Source organism: Drosophila rhopaloa, unplaced genomic scaffold (assembly GCF_018152115.1).
Source record: "Drosophila rhopaloa isolate 14029-0021.01 unplaced genomic scaffold, ASM1815211v1 contig_167, whole genome shotgun sequence".
In the NCBI taxonomy this organism is placed as follows: domain Eukaryota; kingdom Metazoa; phylum Arthropoda; class Insecta; order Diptera; family Drosophilidae; genus Drosophila; species Drosophila rhopaloa.
In genome coordinates, this window is record NW_025335047.1 from 8,070,599 (window position 1) to 8,090,954 (window position 20,356).

Here is a 20,356-nt window from a genome sequence, read left to right on the forward strand (position 1 = left end):
TGTCCCACCGACATTTTCCCTCCGCCGGCTTCAGGTTGCCCCATAAATTCAGTCACGTTTGGCGCATTTAAATAAATCTCCTCGGAGCAAAACTCACAAGAGCACACACGCACATGGGAAGTGGAGACAGAGCGATGCTATCTCCTGGCCAAACCGAAATCCACTGTTGCATTTGCCAGAATCTGAACTTCTTGACACCCACAAATGGCGGCGACGTCAGCAGAAGAAGTATCTCTATCTTTTGCTCTTTCCTCCTGTCGCCTGCCACGCTTTGCTTTCCGCTTCTCTGTTTTTCCTGCCTGACTTTGCCCCGATTTCGCCCAGATATTCCCCTCCCTGCAGCTGCTGCTCATTATGAGGCAAAGGAACTGGAACTCCACTCTATACGATGTGGAAATACAAAAATAAGAGGCCCCTCAACTGGATATATTTTGCTTCGTTTCATTTCTGCCTCTCTGCATATGCAAAATATTGTCAAATTTTATTTGATGCCGTCTAAAAGACCCCTGACAACATAATTAAGTGGAACTGTGGGTAGTTTCCGAAAGCTTTGCTTTGGCCCTTTTCAATGATTAATTACTGTGACCGAATAAAACTTTATCCTGTCCGCGCACACAGAAAAAAAATGTTTGTTCGTAATTATAAATAAGTTTAAATAATATCGAATTTTTGAACGAAAGGAAAGTAGTATACTTAATCGAAAAAATGTTATTTTGTCAAGCTTTTACATCGCTTACTGAAGATGTAATACAGACTTCTCTCTAAAACAACTTTAAAGTTATATGCTGTTGTTTGATTTTGAATATCTTTTCATCCAATTTAATAAGATTTAAAGGCGACACTTAAATTTGATTTGACAAACGCCCGAATTAATTTAATAAATATTTGATTTTAAGTGAACTGCTTTCCACCCCATGGCCAAATTTTGTTTTGAGTTGTTGATCCTGCCCGACTTTGGCCTTAATGGCTTTTGTTTCGTTTCAGTTTGCAAACTTTGATTTGGTGACGGAGGAGGCTGTCGCTGCGGCTGCATTGAAATTTATTTCTCAATTACATGGCAGACGACAGTTTAGCGACAGCGACGCGGCTGTTGAAAATTGCAGAGATGGGAAAAGCGCAGTCTGACATTGAGTTTCAGTCGCTTCCCTCAGCCGAATGCCGTGGACTATATATTCCGAATGGATGGTCTGAGTGCAGGGAACATCTGGTAATTGTTAAATCGCTTCTCCTTTGGAGAAGACAAAATGCTCCCTTTGTTCATCATCTTTGTGCGCTGCTTTGTTTCGCATTTTGCAATTTGCAAATACTCAGTGTTTTCGGCTGTGATCGATCACAATTTAATGGACCTCGTATCGCGCAGCTGCATCCCGGCAGAGGACTCACTCATCTCCATGTCCACATAGTCCTCCTCCGACTCCTCCCTGCGCCGCCCCGAAACGCAGCTAAAGAGGCGACAACTGCCCTTGGCTGGCATTTTCACAATCACATTCACATTTACATCCACTTCGATTTCGATTTGTTCGTTTCGAATTTTGCTTGAAATTTCTTAAAACACAATGTTTTAATTGTTAAGCGCCGCGAACCGACTCGAACATTGCGCTAATTGTCGTCGCAGCATCCACATTTCAAATGGAACTGCCCGATCCACAGTCGTGGGGCAGTGGTTTGACCCACCGCAAATCAGCGGCTGACTAGGATTACGCCTTTAATTAATTGATTAAAACTAACGCTTCGCGGGCTGAGAGTGGGCATCTGTGGAATCTGGTTTCATTCGGTTGGAAAAGAGTTAGAGCTATAAAACATAGATTGAGTTACTCAAAGATTAAATAAATTCTTTGTTAAGCACTCGCACAGATTTGGCGATTTTATCAGTATACTTCAAAGATCAACAGTTTTTTTTGAAAGTAAATCAATTGGATAACTGTTAAGTTTGATTCAAGTTTTTTGACTTAATAATATATGGAAAAGTACCTTTATTTTATCATACATTTATATTTACTATATGAAATCCTTGACTTTTATAATCCTTCACTTCAACCGTTTCTACGAAACCGCATTAAGTCTTCCAAAGAAGAGCCCCCATATATTCCCAAATAATTCATCAAAAATGTTCTTATAAGTGAATTTAGCCCAAGCTCGCTTGATTTTTATGATGATGTGTGGATAGTGGCAAAATGCAGAGGGGATGGCCGCACATTTTGGGGAGAGACAATTTGAATAAATGCCAACCGCTGATGGTGACATTTTTTGTGTTTTTTATTTTAGCAAGAGGCATAAATCAACGAAAGGCGAACACAGAAATATAAATGCGGGATTAAATGGACTGCGGCCACGAGAAGCGGAACGCAATGGGCTAAGGGAGGGGGTTGAGGGGTACAAGGGTTGAGGGGCCACCGGACGACACACAAATTAACCCTCCCCCTTTGAGAGGCAAACAAACAGCATATAACTCAAAACGCGCTCATGTATGTATGGATACATACCATAACAATTATCATTTAATTATGTCAACTGTAACTTAATTATGCGCATATATCTTTTAATTTGAGGCCAGTTTTCAACTTGGATTTGGTTAATTGTCGACTTCCTTGTGAGATTGCAGCATCGGGCATTCATGCCCCCCATTCATTCCCTGGGAACAGGCCCAATCGAGATAAATCCTTTCTCACAAAAGTTGGCCATCCCTTCGCTCCCCGGATAACCTAAATTCCGAAATGCCCAAGAGAACTCAACGTTCTCGCCTAGAATTGTATTAATTTAGATTTAGTTCGCACTAGGCATAAATCATAAATGATTTAAATTGTTTTAGTTCTAGTTTCGGTGCCATGTCCAGCCATCTTTCCCGCCCCTCGATCCACCAGATCGTTAAATGGAAATTGCTGTTCTCATTGTCTCTCCGTTTCCCTGGCGCAATGTGTGAGAATTTCTGACAGCTGGACACCAGGGGGAAAATGCTGGATAGGAATGGAAATGGGAATGCGAATGGGCTTGGGGATGGGGATGGTCAGTCACAACGATTATAAATGACATTGCATTTGATTTGGCTCTCTGTCTCTGAATGTGCCTGCATTTGTCACTCAATTCTGGAGGCAATCTGTGTTGGGTTTTGTGTTCGGGAGAGGTCAGTGAATTGGACGATGTTCGGATTAATGACAGCCCTGGGCGTTTTTGGTAAAAGTATTGTTCAATTAGGTAAAATATGTCGTTGAACATTGGCAAACCTAGGAAACATATCAATAATGGATTTTATTAACATTCAAATAATTTAATGCTTTACAATCAATATAAGAAGGCCAAGCCATATATATTTTAAGACGCAACTAAACACACAACAGAAAATGTTAAAGAACTTCAATAATGATGCTGGAAAACTCAACTATAAGAAATCTTTTTCTAGGAAGACTTCATAAAGTACTCTATGACCCAGTAAATGAAGAAATTTATTTTCTCATTGAAACGTCTAATAATGAAAACATTTAAAAACACATCATAAAATGGTGCATCGAATATGGCTTTTCCCTAGCTCCCTTTTAGGCCCCCTCCCCTTTAAACCGTCGAGGAATTTCCCGCTAAAAGCAAACATAAACAACATTTTGAAATTTCACTTTCAGCCCTAAATAGCGAAACAGCAAAAACTATAGCATACAAGAAAAATGAGGCATCGAACCGTTTTCCAAGCCATAAACATAAGGAAAACAAATACTAAATTGTGTGTCGGGGGGAGCAGCATTTTCACGCTGCGTGCCGCGTCATGGAAAATGAGGAAAAGGCATGTGGAATTCCCCTTCCAAAGGGCGAATATAAAGATTTCCAGGCAGTGCTATAAACTCTAGATGGGAATGCGAAATCGGAGACGGCTATCAAAGCCAGCAAACAAGCGAAATAAACCGAAGGAAGTCGAAGTCCATCGAAGGGAAGTTCATAAAAGGCAGACAAGTAGGCATAAAATGCAATTTGCTAAATCGTTAGATGGGCCTTGACATAAGCCAAGTTCAGAAATGCATAATGCATTTTAATGCAGTTTTTAGTGAATTGTAAACAACTGGGAGGTCCCTGGTAGAAGTTTCTCATATCTGATGTTATTTTTGACGTTTCTGACATTAATGTTTTGTTATTCCGCGCTGTCGCTGTCATAAAAGGGCTTGTGCTGGCTGCCCCAACTTGGATGGGGAATGTCAGGCATATCCCGACTCCCACACACATGTTTGCCACCAGAATTCCGTTAAAATAACAATGGGCGGCAACTCTTTTTTTAAGCCCATCTATAAATATAAATGTGAATCCCAGATATAGGGGATTCGTGGTATTAGGGCATTGAGTAATTGTGCAGCAGGTGTCAAATGTCTGGCCTCATCCGTCAAGATGAACCCGAGCCAAAGGAAATTGTAATTTTTCAACAAAAATATTAAAATTCTCATAAGCTCTCAGCTCCGATTCGTGTTAAACTCAACATTTGTGGTCTTATAAAGGGGGAAATTCCACCCATCATCCACACCTCGCAGTCCAAGTCCCCCGACTAATGTTGATTAATGCCCGCCCCAGTTGGAAAAGCGACAACTTTGTCAAACACTCCATCAAACACAATTCAAATGTTTCGCCCGCGAGGTGTTTGTATTATTTTTTACGTTTCTTATTTATTCGATGCATTCGGTGGGCGAAAATGGGGAGTGGGGTGGTATTTATGTCACTGCGCCAGCGATTCCACTGATCTATGCATTCTGGCTGCCAATAAATGTCTTCATAAATTTCAGAGTCCACATTTCAGCCATCAAAAGAAGGCTCCTAATACAGTCATAAATATTTTGTTGGCCAATTTAAAACAATGCACACATCATTTCATGGGTATTTGAGGGGATAACTCTTTGGTTCGCGGGAAAGTTTTTCAAGAGAATTGTTTAAGGAAATGTTTTGCGCACTGGATATGTTTTTTCAGAATTTTTAAAGGGCATATTAGTGTGCAAGGTTCTAGATATTTAAAAAACCCGTATGCTAGCCCAAGCAATTTTATTAAAAACTCTTCAGCAACTTCAAGGTTAATAGGCGTGAGTAACAATGGTAAATAAATCAAAGTAATAAAAAGATACAGCCCGCATTTTGTTAGCTAGTGTAATAAGAACGTTTACTTTTTATGGCAAACATACAAAATCAAGCGAAAGAAAATTGAAAAAACAAAACAACCACGATGATAACTTGACAATAATCAAGTCAAATTTTTCGTTTCCGTTTAATAAACAAGAGCGAGGGAGTGAGCGAAAGGGACAGCAGGCGGTGGGAGCGGGAGAGAGCACGTCTCCATATCTGTTGTTGTTTCCTGCATGCAATTTATGCTGCAAGTTTTCGACTGCGACGCGCACGCACACTTAAACAGCCTTCTATGAGGGATTTCCGGTGCGTGCGGCGCTGCCATGGTCAACACTCCGAAAAATTTCTACCGATAATATTGTGTGCTTATACAGTTAAACTTCCATAAGTGGAAACATAACTAAAACTGAAACCTCTTTAACTTAAAAGCTCTTCAATAAACTTGCTACTTGTTAAATATTAAGGTATTTGAATGCTTAGCAGCTTAGATATTAATATTGTATTTAGATCTTGTTAAAATAAAAACTAGAAAAATGACTTAATTCAATAAAAAAAAGATTTGTATTGATTAACATTTAATTCATCTAAGCAGTTAACAATAACTTAGTGGTTAAACAAAATTGTTGATCCTTTTGAGAAATGTTTTTCCTCAGTATGTTTGACTTGCGTCTGCGCCTGCGCATTGTTATTTTTTGCGCCAACTGCAAATTGTACGTTACTTTCTGCACATTCTGCGTTCTGGGCTGTTGTTATTGTTATTATTGTCTGGGGCGGGCATGTGTTCGTGTTTTTTTGTATTTGTATTAATGCTGCTGCGGAGCGGCACCTGCTGCCCTTTGCCGCCCCGCCCCGCCCCGCCCCACTCCTCGCCGCCCTCAACCGATCCGCGACTGTTGCTCAGCATTAACATCACGCACAGCCCTTTCAATTCAGTTTATAATTGCTGTTTGCTTTTTTGCTATTCTTAAACACGCATCGGCAAAGGAGAGGCTATTTCGTATCCAGAAATATGAGCATTATTTTGAAGCCTAGTCGAGGGCACGCGCTATCCCCAGCACATCTGCGTTTTTGGGGTAGCAGCTGCCCCTGGTTTTTCCCCCTTAATGTCCCGCTTTTTATGTCTGGCTTTTCATTTTCCTTTCCTTTTTTTTGTGATATTAATTAGAAAATAGGGGAGCAAACAGGGAAAAAAACGAAGTCTAGACGGTTTTAAGCGGAAACTCAATCTGTGCTCTATTTTTGAAGCCGTGTCCCTCATCTTTTTCAAACACGTGCCCCCCAGTTGAGTTTGAATTACCGAAAAAAATTGAAAAAGAAAAGTAAGGAGGAAATTGCTTATTCCAGAAGGTCCTTCAATTACCATACAAAAGTTTTTTCCACTCTAAGAACCCTTTCTCCCATTTTCAATCTCTTTTTTTATGGAGTTCATTGCCTGAATTTTAAGTGCTGTCACTTTGAAGATTCCGCTCTATAGAATTTTCCACTTCCCCGCCTTGGTTGCGCAATTGAGTTTCAGTGTCACAGGGTATAGATTTGTGTATCTATAGAGATAAACTGCTACTCACCGCAGCAGAACGTCTCCATTTCGATGTCTTCCACTTTCAGCAACATGTTGTTATTAATTCCAAAACCTCAGCACGACACGGCACAAAAATTTAGATCATTATCAGAGGGTTTTGGCTATAATATATCAACTCTTCACTGCAGTTTCTGGCGTTATTATTTGGGTTTTCAACTGCCCATGCGCAACGCTTGGGGCGTCAAGTTGCCACAGTCCTTCAACTTCGACTGGCAAAAGCTCGGCTTTCGACTTGGCTTTGGGCCTTCTACCGATTTCATTGAATGCCAAGAATATCAATTAGCTCTCTCTCTCTCTTCGATCAGCGATCTCTTTCTCTCCATGGGTAAACACAATGCATTGGGAGATTATAAAATAATAAAAGTCAACGCGCCGTCGTTGTTGTTTTTGTACGTGCTTGTGACGTTTAATCAACGCATTGTCCATTTTAAACAACCCTTGCGATCCCCACTCCTCCCCCGCAAGAGCTATAAACGGAGTTATGGCATTTTAAGCGATCAACAGATCTCCATTTGTTTTGTTTTTCGCCAGCACCAACAACTCCATGGAACCCCTTTATGGATAGCTTAAAACAGTTACGATTGGGCTGACTTGTAAACATATAAAAATATAATTTTTATTTACTGCCATTTAAATGGCATCAGCCGAAACTCCAGACAAGGGCAGCAATAACAGCAATAAAATAAGAAATCATCATAAAACTTAATGCGGCGAGAAATATTTTCGTTAAATGGCTATGCAAAGATGGCAAGCTGAGATTGTTTTCTGGCAGGTTAATTGGACATAAATCTTAAAACGGAGATGGAAATTAACAGAGATTGAGGAAGGGTTTTGTATTTTCTTTTTAAACTTGGATTGCAATAAAAGAAATTACTAGAAAATATATGCTGTATTTTTAGAGGTGTTACACTACAATTCTGTACTGGAAGCTATCAGAAACACTTATTAGTATTATTTAGAAACTAATTTATTGAAATGTCCTCAATTTAGTATAAAATAATAGTGAAGCTATTGATATATTTCTTATCTTATAGGATCCACCATAATTTTCTTTTACTAAAAAAATCCTTCTTCAAAATAGTCCCAAACAATGACAAGAAAAAAAGGGAAACCTCCGAATTAAAAACGTGAGTAAAATTTAAGTAATGTTTGTCTTGTACATGATTTTTTTTGGTGGAGAGTAGACATTATTATCCTACCAAAAATTATGTTAATTAAGCCGACTGTGCTCAAATCTCTGCTTAGTATTTATGAATGCAACAGGTGTTGGGTTCAGCCGCAAAGGAAGACACTTGAGTTCCTCGATAGGATTTTTTGGGTGCCTGTATATTTTTTTTCGGGCTGTTTGATATGCGCAGCGAGGAAAAGAAAGACATAACCCCCAAGGCAGAACCTATAAGTGTATTGAACCCCCTTTGAAGATGGACGATGTGGATGTGGCAGCAGCACACTCTGCGTAATCTGATGAGCAGATGTTCCGGGAATTGAAAACAGAAGCCAGACGACGATGGGGGAGAAGTGCATGGGTAAACAAGTGCAACAGAATGCTTTGCTTCTGTCTTGACTTCTGTTGCTGACCCCAAATCACCTGCCACATTCCACAGCGACTGGAGCAATTAAAACAGTGTAAAATTGATAAATGGCATATTGGCAGTCCACTTTTTTCCAGTTCTTCAATTTGAAGTTTTATAGACTGAAGCGCTTTTGATTGGGAAAGCCGAAGAGGAAACATGGCCAACGTAAACAGCCCCGGGACTTTGATGTATTCACAGTTTGTGCTGGTGCTGCCAATTTCCCGGTATGGGAGGTGGAGGGCCAAATTTGGCCAATCGTTTGGCCGGCACGCGCCATATGCAAAGCAGTTGGCCACCCAACTCCCCCCCGTTTTGTTTTTTTTTTTTCGCTTCCGTGCCATTAACACGTTTGAAGCCACCGGAGTCGGTCCGTCCATCAATTATGCAGAGTTCCGTTCCGCCAGTGGATGTGCCTTATTGGATGTGCAGTTCTTCAATTTATGCTCGTCATGCGGCCACGCCCACCGCCCCCAGTTCGTTTATTGACTCCGGCATGTTGCATATTGCCCATCCGCCATGTTGCCAGTTGTCAGTTGCCAGCAACATAATAACAAACTGCAATGGCCATTGTTATTGAAAAAGCGGAAATGCGTATAAGTATAACTCTTGCCCCCTTTTGCAGCAAATTGCAGTAGCACACTCACAAATATGGCAATGTTTTTGGGCTCGAGTGGTTTTTACTTTGCCATAAATTAAGGTGTTAAAACTGAATTGTTCGTGGGTGTTGTGGGTTAATTGCTGATTGAGGCGAATTGCCTAGTTTCCTGCATATGGCGAACGATTCGAATAGATTGCCAGTGACCATAGCTATAAGTGTGTCGAATAAAGTAGGAAATAATTTCTAGAAAAATAAGCCATAAGCTGATATAACCAACCGTTATTGCAATGGTTAATAATAATAGAAATAGGGAAAGGAATCACTTGCCATAATAACAACGTGAAATGACCCACATGGAATATAATCTGACACCTATTTTAAGTGTGGAATAACCCAAAATAGTCACAACTGGGCATTAACAATAAGGAATGTACAAAAACTAAATATATTCCTAAAGTTTAGAAACCAATTAAGTATTTCTGTCAGATTTCTATAGTGCTGCGTTTATCCGTCACACGAAGTGTTTTAAATCAACTCCAGATTATCCATCATATCCCAATGTCAAGAAAGCGAAACCTTGAAAACGTTCTGATGAATACACAATGATCGTGCAAAGGAGTCCTGAGCGACTCATAAACCATAAACCTGAGACGAGTATGTATAATACAAGTGAAAACCAGGAGGCATTTGCATCTGGCATGCAACTACCCGCTTTGGGGGCATCCATCACACGGAGGACTGTCAATGTCAGACCAGTCCAGTCGCGAATGTCAGTCAGCCAGGAAGGCGCGTTGCCAACGATCAGCTATATACACACGATCGGCTATGTATATACGATCCGCGATCGCCTCATTACGCCACGGAATCGAAGGCAAACAGTAGCTTCGCTGCAAGGGAAAAACAATGCCAAAACAAAGATTGGCGACGCTCTGGCGACAAAACACGATTACAATTATCACTTGCGTAAACATTGCAATGTTGTTAACGTGGCTTAAATTGCGGGATGAACTGAAAGGTTGGGGGAGTGGGCTCAGATCCATGGCGCCTGGCAGGCGAATTTGAAAAAAAAAAACACAGAGGAGCTGCCAGTAGCTGCGCTTAATATGCAAACGTGATGCAAAGCTTCGAGGTAAAGGTTGTTGGGCGGCCGTTCGAGGGGTTAAGGGGGGAAAACCCAGAAGGGCAGACTCGGGGGAGGGGAAAGGAAAGGGGCTGACAGCCGCCAAAGTGCAAAAATGCGAACGCGAAACGAGGGCAGGGAATGCAATTTGCCAAACACTTTGTCTCTGTCAATGCCGTGGTAGAACTTGTAATGTAAATAAAAATAACTGCAAGGGTATATTCGACTCAAGGAATGCCAATTACAAAAGGTTAAGAAGTTAAGTAATCTTTAAATAATGGAACAAGTTGAGAGGATTAAGCTATGGATTGCTATTAATTTAATTCAATTTTTATTAGGTCAAGGACCTAATGTCAATTTTGGAGTAGATAAACGTTTTTTCTATCCGTATATAAATTTGTATATATACTCTTTTATATATCTCCTAGACAACATTCTACTAGTTGTCTATTAACATTTTAAACCTAGAGCTAACCACAATGTATAAATTTACCTATTCACTTGGAGTTTTCTTGATGAAGAAACTTTGCTAAACGATTACCATTTACATACATTTTGTCTATTTATTGAACCCAGATTAGCATAGGAATTTGCGACTGCCCCCTGGCATACTGAGCAGATGCGATGTGGAAGTGTCAACGTCAACTCACCTCTTCGTCGATGAGAAGTGCCGCGGAATTTGTTGGGCGAGAGGAGCGGTGGGCGGGGCGCCATCATGCTGGGCACCTCATCCGGAGATCCCGGTCCCATTGCTCCAGAGTTTTGCTGTTGCTGCTGGTGATGCTGCTGTTGCTGCTGATGTTGGGCCCAGTTTCCCAAGGAATGGCGACGTGCTCCGCCACTTGGCAGGGTGTGATGGCGATGGGATTTGCTACTGAAGATTGGGCGGAAAAGAGGAGGGGGTAGACAAGAAAAGGCCAACGATTAGCACAGGCGGAAAAGAGGGCGGTTCGAAACTGTCAACAGCTGCAATCGCATCCTGTCATCACCCCATTCCCATTCCCATTCCGACTTCGATTCTGGGGATTGCTCACCTTGTTGGCGATGTCAGCGGATTGAAGACCTCGTCGTGATCCCCAGCTCCCGATGATCCTCCACCACCGGGACACTGGGAGCTGTGCGTCTCGTTGCAGGAACCCAGGCGTTCCCGGAACTCCGAGTGCGAATTGGATGATCGCTGGCGGTACATGTGCATCGGTTGCATCTCAAACGAGTGCTGAAAAACGCAAAACGGAAGAGGGCGGCGCATTAGAAGGGCACTCCACACAGGAAGTGGCAGATTCAGCAGATAAATCAGAATCAGTATTCGGAAATCGGAGCGGAATCTATGCTCCATTAATCTTCTACTCTACTCACTTGCGAGAAGCCGCCGAGGGAGTTGAAGCTGCCGCGCGGACTGCCCAAAGCCATGGTGGCCGTTGTGTCCAGATTGGCGGATGTGATCAGGCGCATCTGTTCCGGATTGTTCACCACCACCGGACGGGGACTGCTGCCTTTGGAGTTCCGCCGCTTGAAGATCGAAAATCCACGACTGGACGACTGAGAGTCCGGCGTGCGCGGCGACTTGGTGTCATTGCAAAAATAATAGGGGTTGTCTGGGGAAACAAATCAGAATAAATTGGGAAAAGAATTAGTTTTCTGATTTTAGCTTCCACAATACTTCATTTAAGTAAACTGCGCAGTGCAATAAATACAAGTGGTTATCAATTTTCGTAGAACACAAAATACACAAATCATAAAGAAAAAATTTTAATTGGATTTAACTGTTTTTCAATTTGCCAAACCAATAGACATCTACCAAAAATGTTTATTGGTATCTTATAAAATCTCAAATCTTAAAAATATACATTTCGAATAAAATTAGACTTGCGTCATATTTTACGGAAAAAGTTACAAAAATCTCTACAAATTTAAGCTCGAACTGGAATATAATTTCTCTAATTTCCCTAGGCCCCAAATTTTACCTGAGAAAAAGGTGTTTGTGTTATCCACAGTGACAAACATCTTGAGATCCTGTATGCAGTAATTTTTTCCTTAGTTAATATGTGATTTGCAGAGTCTCTAGCAATTCAGAGCTCTGATTTGCGATGCATTTGCACTTTCACTGGCTGCGCATGCGCACGCGCCAAAAGTTGCGCACGGGGGCGCGAATTCAAAAATCCAAAAACAGAAGACACAGCGATGAATGCCAAAAATGGCAGGCAAAGAACACAATTTTCAGTTGATAAACGCGATAAATAAATTCAAGTTGAATTCAAATTCGGGCGGTAATGCAGTTTCGTGTTTGGCCGACTTGGGGTTTCACTTCACTTGAGTTCGCGCAGCGCGTGCGTCTGCATTGACATCCCGAAACGGAATAAATTCTAAAACTTCAACGAGAACAAAACACCACTCCGCTCCGTCTGCATTCTCCTCTGCCACCGCCACCGCCGCTGCCTCTGCCTCTGCCGCTGCCGCCGCCTCTGCCGGCGCAGAGAATCCCTCCTCATGTTTTGGTTTTTATTTACCATACGCTCGCTTCTTCATCCATTCCATCAACGTGCAGTGCACAGTGAGAAATATATTTCAATATTAGTGTGGCAGAATAGGGTACTTAAGACTCTTATAGGATTTAAGAAAAAAAAAATTACAACTTTTTAAAACACACAGTTCATTTTTGAAAGAATTTAAATATTATCAACATTTGTAGCTAAAAAGATTGTGAATTTTAGAAAATTGGAGTTGTTTTGAAAAATGGCGTGTATTTTTTTTATTTTGTTATTCTCAAAACCCATTTTAAGTCTGTTTAAATTATATCTGAACCAAGAATAGGACTATCCAAAATAATAGAAAACTTTTCTAATTTTTGTGAATATTTTTTCTGAATTACGGAAATCTATCATTGCCTACATCCATTATACAAATTTGCAGAATAACAACATATTGCTTGGAACTTTGTTTGCAGTGCATGCATCAGCAGCAGCATAAAAACATTCTGCCTCTCCCTCGCACTCTCGCCCCCTCTCGCTTCCTCCCGCGCACGCACACTCGCATACGGGATCAGTGTTTAAATATGGTTGCCATATTGCCATCACCCACTCCGTAGGCCCCCTTTCCCCACCCCCCTTTCCCCTTCAACCGAACGGCGATCAGGAAAACTCACTTTTCCTCGGCTGCAACAACTTTGTTGTTGTACCTGCGCATGTTTTTCTTTTGCGTGCGCTTTTCGCATGATCAAATTATCATCGCCAGCGTTCTGAGTCCATGATTTCGAGTCCCTTTCCCATTTTCCATCCGTGTGCGTACGTTTTGTCTTGGTCTCGTCGTGCATATTTGATGAGTTCCGATAGCAAAAATAGAAGACCCAAGACCAAGACCAAAACGAAGACCCATGCCCATAACATACATATAACATACAACATCTGAGGTGAGCTCCCGGTTTAGTATTCCCCGTGTCCTATCAGTGTCAAAGTTTGAGTTTGTCAGCCGAGTGTTGTCTGTGGTTGGGTTCGTCGTCGATCCGATGATGTTCTGTGTCAGGAAACATTTATGAGACGGTTTTTCGGGAGGCACCCTGAGAACTCACATTCGCCGTGCGGTGGGAGAGTTATTCTTTTGATATGCCATGGGAAAAAAACAGAAATTAATAATACCAAACAAAATGAATTCAGAAGATTGATGAAAAAGAAGCAGTTGTGCTACATTCATCAAGAAAAGTAGTGCTGCCGGTTTGTTATGGTGGGAGATTTTAAAGATATTGACATAATTATTATAAATTCACGTAAAAGTGGAATTAGGATTTTTAGACATTTATGGTATGTACATTTTTGCCATGCAAGTAAGATGTTTGTTTACTTATTTTATGTTATATCTATAGATTTAAAAACCCTTAATTTATGTTGTTTTGTTTTTGCATTGTATACTTGTTTTGATATTTCTTCTGCCTTTTTTCTATTGTCCCAGAATATTTGCAACATTTTTCCCCTCGGCTTTGCTGCAAACATGAAAATTGTCATCAATGATGGGCCGAAAATAGAAGGCCATAATAAGAGCTATGGCCAGGCGACATATTCCAGGCACATTAAGGGGAAACTCGAGAGCATCAAAGGCAAAAAAAAAAAACACCCATCGGGAAAGGCACATTAAAAATTGCAGCTAAAGGAGAGCAACAATTGTGCTAAGGGAACACATTTTCACTTTTCTCCAGAGCAGCTAGAAAAACTGAAGTGGCAAACTGCGAGCGACTCCATGTGGTCTGTCCGTGGAATTCCTAAGTGGACAGGGTCTAGAAACGGGAATAGGCCTACCATCGGATACTGGGCCAACTAACCCCGACCAGACAGATGCCCGGCACATTGGAACCTATGGAAAAATCGTAAAAGTCGGGACCCGAGGAGAAATTGCACATTTTGTAGTCCGTAAAGGCGAGAGTCTGCCAGCGAGGGTTGATCTTTGAGTGGCTCTCTGCAGAGCAAGTGACTCGGCAACAGTACACTGGGAAAATTACCTTGCAAAATCTTATTTATTTAGCCTTTAATAGATAAGCCGTAATGATATTTAAAACTATGTTTTTTAAGATAATGCCTCAAAAAATATGTTTCCAAAGAAATAAAGAATATTTAACAAATTTTTTGATTTTGGAATTTTGAAAAATAAACAACGACTTTGGGTAACAAGGACTTTTTAATATTTGAAAATAGCACCTATCTTAAAGAGGTAAGGCTGACTCCGTGTCTATTCCTGATTATTTCTCCCAGTGCCACCGTATTTGTTTGGCTGCTGGTGGATGCAAATGATCTTGAACCGCACTTGGGTACTTGCAGCCGATAGCCTTGTGCGAGTACTTGGGGAAATGCATTTGCCTGCACATAAATGTCAAATGCTTGTCTTCGCCAGCACGCTCCACGTGTTCCGTGGACGCAGAGGGGCGGGCAGGGAAGTGGATTCAACTGTCGAGTCGTAAATCTGTAGACGCTCCATAGTCAGGCGGCTTTGTCTAGTTAGTTACAGAGTGCAGCATTGCAGCCCGGCTTTGTGCCTGTTTCCCTTTCTGGATTGGACTCCATACGTTGCACTCTCGCTGATTGTTCCACGGCGTTGACAGGTTAATTACTCCTACACACTGCCAGTAGATCAATATGTATCCTTTTGTGATTGTTGTTCTGTGGGGTCAGTTTTGGCAAAGTCCAATAAAGGAAAATATGCTATTTAAATTCTTATAAACATACATACATACACATTTTGTTCAGATTGGTTTGAAAAATCTCTCGGTGTCACAGAATCAATAGAATTTTTAATGTGTAAAGTATTTATGTGATATGATTTTAGGAACAATTTTATAGAAAAAATTTTTCTAGAATATATATGGGTCAAAACTTTTGTTTTGAAACTGTAAGAAAAATAAAAAAATAAAGTATACATTTTATCTACAAGAAAAATAAATCAGAATAGTTTCAAATTACAAAACTTATGTTTTAGTTAACGAATGTTTTCACAGAGCAAAAAAAACAGAACTTGTTTCATAAAACTTATTATCAGGAACTACCCGTCTCAAAACATCTAAAAACATGTTATTATTTACCACATATGGAAGTACTGAATTTATTTATACTACCTTAATTCCCTGTAAGTTCCGTCTTGATCAAAGACAATATTGAACAAGTAATTACAGGGCAATAAAACCAATTGGAAAGACAGCTCTAAATGGCCTGAACAAATATACAGCCATAAAAAAGCAGCAATCGATTGGAAATCCGACCAGGAAGGTCTTTGGCCAAACAGGAAGACAGAAAGAGCGTTGGAAAAACTAGTGAGTGGGGGAAATGCGTAATTGTGAATTTTTGATTTGCCATATTGTTGTCGTAAATTGTCTTGCCATCGGCTGTCCAGACAAGACCTTCCTCACTGGCACACCCCATTTTATGCAGATATATAATTATACACATACTGTATATGAAAGGGCCAACATTTGTTTGCCACTTGCAGGAATATTGCGTGCATTGCTTTTATTTATTTTGTTGAATTTATTTCGCTGCCATAGCTTGCTCCTATTTACCCAGACATTTTCATTCTAATTCTACGTAGTCATACCATCCTACCGCCTACGACCCTCTCATGGTACACAAAATTTGAATCATTTATGTGCACTACGAGTTTTCCTTCACGTTCAATTGAATCTTTTTGTTTATTATTTTCCAGTTTTTATGATTTAACCCCAAAGAGGGAGCAGCAGCAGGCAGGGAAACCAAAACGCACCCATTTTCAGGGGGAAAAAGGGAAATGCAGGGGAAATGGATGTCTGCCCGGAAGTTTGGCAACATGGGGCGACGCGAAGTCAGCAGGGGGGCCCATAATTATTATTGTTATTATTATGTTATGAAAAATTATTCATGCCCGTTTTGTGGCAGGTGCTCGCGAGCGATTTCTCGGAAATGCATTTCCACAGCGTATTTTTTAGGAATTATTAAAGAATGCCCTTTCATCTTTGAGGCATTAATTATGGCTTGATAAATCTGGTATATTACTTGGGCACAAAAAATGTTTCAATAATTGTTTAGCAGAACAATCATTATTAAACAATTAAATAACGCAGAAATTTATTTAGACGTATATTTCAAGAATCTAAAAAATGTTAAACTTTTTACTCGGCTTCATACAATTATGTAAGTCAGCACTTTACCCAAATACTCTTTTTTTGGGAATCCCAGTTTTGTTTAACACTCATTTTTTATACATTTTTATTCTTTACTCATTTAATTTTAAATTATTTTAAAACTAAAATTTTTGGAAATTTGTCTGCTGTTTGTTTTATGTTTGTAGAGATCATAAAATGGTCTCTGGCTCAAATCGCCTGCTTTAAAAACCAATAAAACTCATATGCCAAAGTGTTATTTTAGTTTTTTTCCCCTTCCCAACCCCATGTCAGACAACTACCAAAAAATAACAAAAGTCCATAAAATAGTTGTGAAGAGTTCCGCCCACGGATTCAGACCAAAGGCGAGACGTTCTCCCAACGGAAGTAAAGTGGCATGAAAATTGAGAAGCAGCCTTCTCGAGGGACAAACAACTTGCGAAACGAAGGATGCGCCCAAGGATTAGTAATTAAAAATTCCAAAACAAAATTCGATGGTTGGCCATGAAAGGTTCGGGAATCGGGCACGTGCACTCCATGCTTAATAGCCACTCGAGAAAAATCCACAACGGAAATGCCGAAGACAAAAGGGACATTATCAAAACAGAGGCCCTCGAAAATCAGAGGGAAGGGGATGTGATCAGGAAGTGAAAGCAGAGGGAGAAAGGTGAGGATGGGACGATTTCTGCCACTACCTGCGAAGGGAGTGCTACTTGAGGTGTTGGAGATGCAATCAGAAATCAAATAAACACTTTTATGATCTTGGTTTTATGGCCAGCATGTCTTGTATTTGTCGCTGTTGCGGTTGACATGATCGAAATGCCGGAGGGCGGCGGACTTTTAACCCATTGTTGCCAAATACCGAATGCTATTTATAAGCCCTGTCCCGAAAGGTGTTTGGGAATGCATAAAATGCGCTCCTCGTTCATAAATCCCCGAGCTATGGCCGCAGCAACAACAACTGAAACGGCGGCCACATCTGTTCAACAGATTTCAATTCGATGCCAAAGTCGGGACCCGTCAGTTTTCGAACATCTCGGGCTTTGGACAACGGCAAATGTTTAATTATTTTCTTAATGGAAACTCGCACCGAGCACATGACAACGTTGTCTTCCGTGAAAAAACGAAAAACCCCGAGCCAAAAAAAGAAAAGTCGAAGTCTACACTAGGAGAAAACTTACAAATACAGATTGGAAATATTGCTTTTTTAAAACATAATTAATATTCGCATTTACATTTATTTAATACATCATTTTCTAGTTTACTACATATTTGTAGCACACTTTATTTTGAATTATGTTTGAAAGAAATATATTAAAAAGTGGAAAAAACAAAGAAAATTATGGTTTTCTCCAATACAAATTTTAAGTTCTGTTTGAATCATACATGAATTTATTTATTATCCTTTTTTTTATTATAATTAAATGATAATAATGGAAAGTATTCTTCAGAATATTTTGAATACTTATATTAATTGAAAATTACCTTATTGGTTTAAATGCTTAGGTTTCAAGCTCTTATATTTTGAAAACTACTTTATGTAGACTTCAAATTATTTTTTTAAATATTTAATGATAATTTTTTTTCGTGTAATATCCCCGTGTCAAGTCTCTGTACCATTTGCATCCCCTGCTCCCCCTTGGAGCACGTGTCTTTGTAGTTTTTTACCTACTTCGCCTGCAGGCGGAGAAGGAAGCGATTTATTCAGGGAATCTTTCTGCGCAGTTGCTCCAAGGCATCCAAGTCGGGGTGAACGAATCTCTGGGAGATTACACAACTTTATGGGGTCCATTGTGGTTGCTGGAGTGAAGCTAGCCACAGGTTGATGTTAAATGTCAATTGGCATACCCCAGAGGATCAGTGGCGCATTAATTACGCCATCGCATTCCACTCTCCTATTCTACCGATCCCCCAGCTTCGGTTCTTTAAATTTACTAGACTGTCTCCGATGACGTTTATAATGATGTTGTTGATCTTGTAACGCTTTGCACTTAGCATCGTTTCTTTCTCTTTTTTAGTCAGCCCCAAGGAAAGTCAAATTTTGATTTATTTAGCTGTGACTGCACTTGTAATAGGAGATCTTCAAGAGGCCTGCGACACTCACTTGGATTTTAGTTGAGGAAACTCTGATAGGATTCGTTGGGTCTTACTTTAATCATATAGGACTTTTTATAAGGTAGTTGATTGGGGATTTTAATTGAAACAAAATTGAATTAAAATTTATGGATATTTTAGAAATAAGTTATATTTAGCTAAATATATTATAAGCTTTTCCTAGAACCTTGACTAAAACATATTTAATTTGGAATATAAAAGAAATTAAATCCCTTATTATAAGATATATTATTTACTGAGATGATTATGGCGCCTTCTAAGACTTTAGAATACTTGAACTTGTTCTCCTCATAATAAAGTGCAGTACTTCCTGAAAGCTGTCGACATAAATTTGCGTTGCACTGTTTGGAATTAGGGATGTATTACAGGGGACTTGGTCTAAATAGACCCACGCGTTTTGCACAAAGTCTCGACATGCATCTTTGGGTTTCCCCCACGAAATTTGATCAAAATTCCTGGACTCGCACTCAGCCGAGGACCATGTCTGTCCATCCACCAACCGAGGCCCTAGACAACTTTTCCCATTTCCATCAGCAACCCAACTCCCACTCAGATCAGCTCCTCTGCACTCAACGCTCCTGTTTGGGAGCATGATTATGAGGTGTGTAATTAAAATTTTTACGCTCTTGTCTCTGGCCATGTAATTCAATTATGAAGAATCATTTGTAGCAGATGAATATGTCTGGCGACATCTAATGCGTCTTCTGAGGTATTTTTAGAGGGGATTGTCTGGCTGCATTTTCAGCTGGTGAGTGGAATCCCATAAGTTGGCCAGCTCACAAGTGATTCGCGGAAGAAATTGAGCCATAAAATACTCAACGAATTCCCCCATCCAGCTGCTGATATTCACAATTAAGCACATGACATGGGAATTTGCGTAAACAATATATGTATTGAATGGTATGACGTTCTCGCCGGCAATGAGAGACACCATGGAGCGTCCAATTGGGTCTCTGGTCCACTTTTGCCGATGTCTGACCGGCGGACTTAATAGATTTCTTTATCTTCGACTGCCACAAGTTGCCAGACAAGTTGCGAGGAATGTTGGCAAAACAAAAGGCGATTCCGCGGACAAGTGAAAATTAATTTGCGTAAATATTTACGCAGAGTATAATTGATATTTTAGGTGCGCCTGCTTTACAACAGAACAAGGTATGCATCATCCATTGGGTGACTCAATATTATTGTAAAATTCGCAAAATATATTATTTGTGTATGGTTTTTCAATTACTTGCTTGCGTCAAGTTTGATGACGTAGGTAAACAAAATAGGAATGTGCAGTATGAAAAATGATCAGCTGAAAATGGTTTTTAGGAAAATAAGAGTACTGAAACGCAAAATTTAAAAATCTTTGTGCACCATTAATAATATTTGTTTTTTAAACATCTTGTGCTTAAAATTATTGCTTTTTAACATATGATGATTCGTTTTATAAAATTTATTTTCAAATTAATTTAAAGGTGATCTTTTCGTTAAACACAGAAAACAAAAGGATAACTTTGTAATATTTAAACCAAAATTTTAATTTCTAACAACAATATAGTTAATACACTGAGGAATATAAAACATTTTCCAGTCTCCCTAGGTCTGCCAATACTGAATGAATAGGGACTTGAATGAGTGATCATATAAATCGCCCTAAAGAGAATGTAAACAGCCACAGCCAGCACTCCACTCT

The 20,356-nt window shown here is 40.0% G+C and overlaps 1 protein-coding gene across 1 annotated transcript in view; it reads right to left on the minus strand.

Annotated features, from left to right (window-relative positions):
• Nucleotides 1–20,356, minus strand: part of LOC108050729 — a 35,972-nt gene that overhangs the window by 4,990 nt on the left and 10,626 nt on the right. Inside the window, 3 exon segments of the mRNA XM_044458432.1 lie at nucleotides 10,604–10,827; nucleotides 10,988–11,169; nucleotides 11,310–11,548. Coding sequence (XP_044314367.1) covers nucleotides 10,604–10,827; nucleotides 10,988–11,169; nucleotides 11,310–11,548 — 645 coding nt within the window.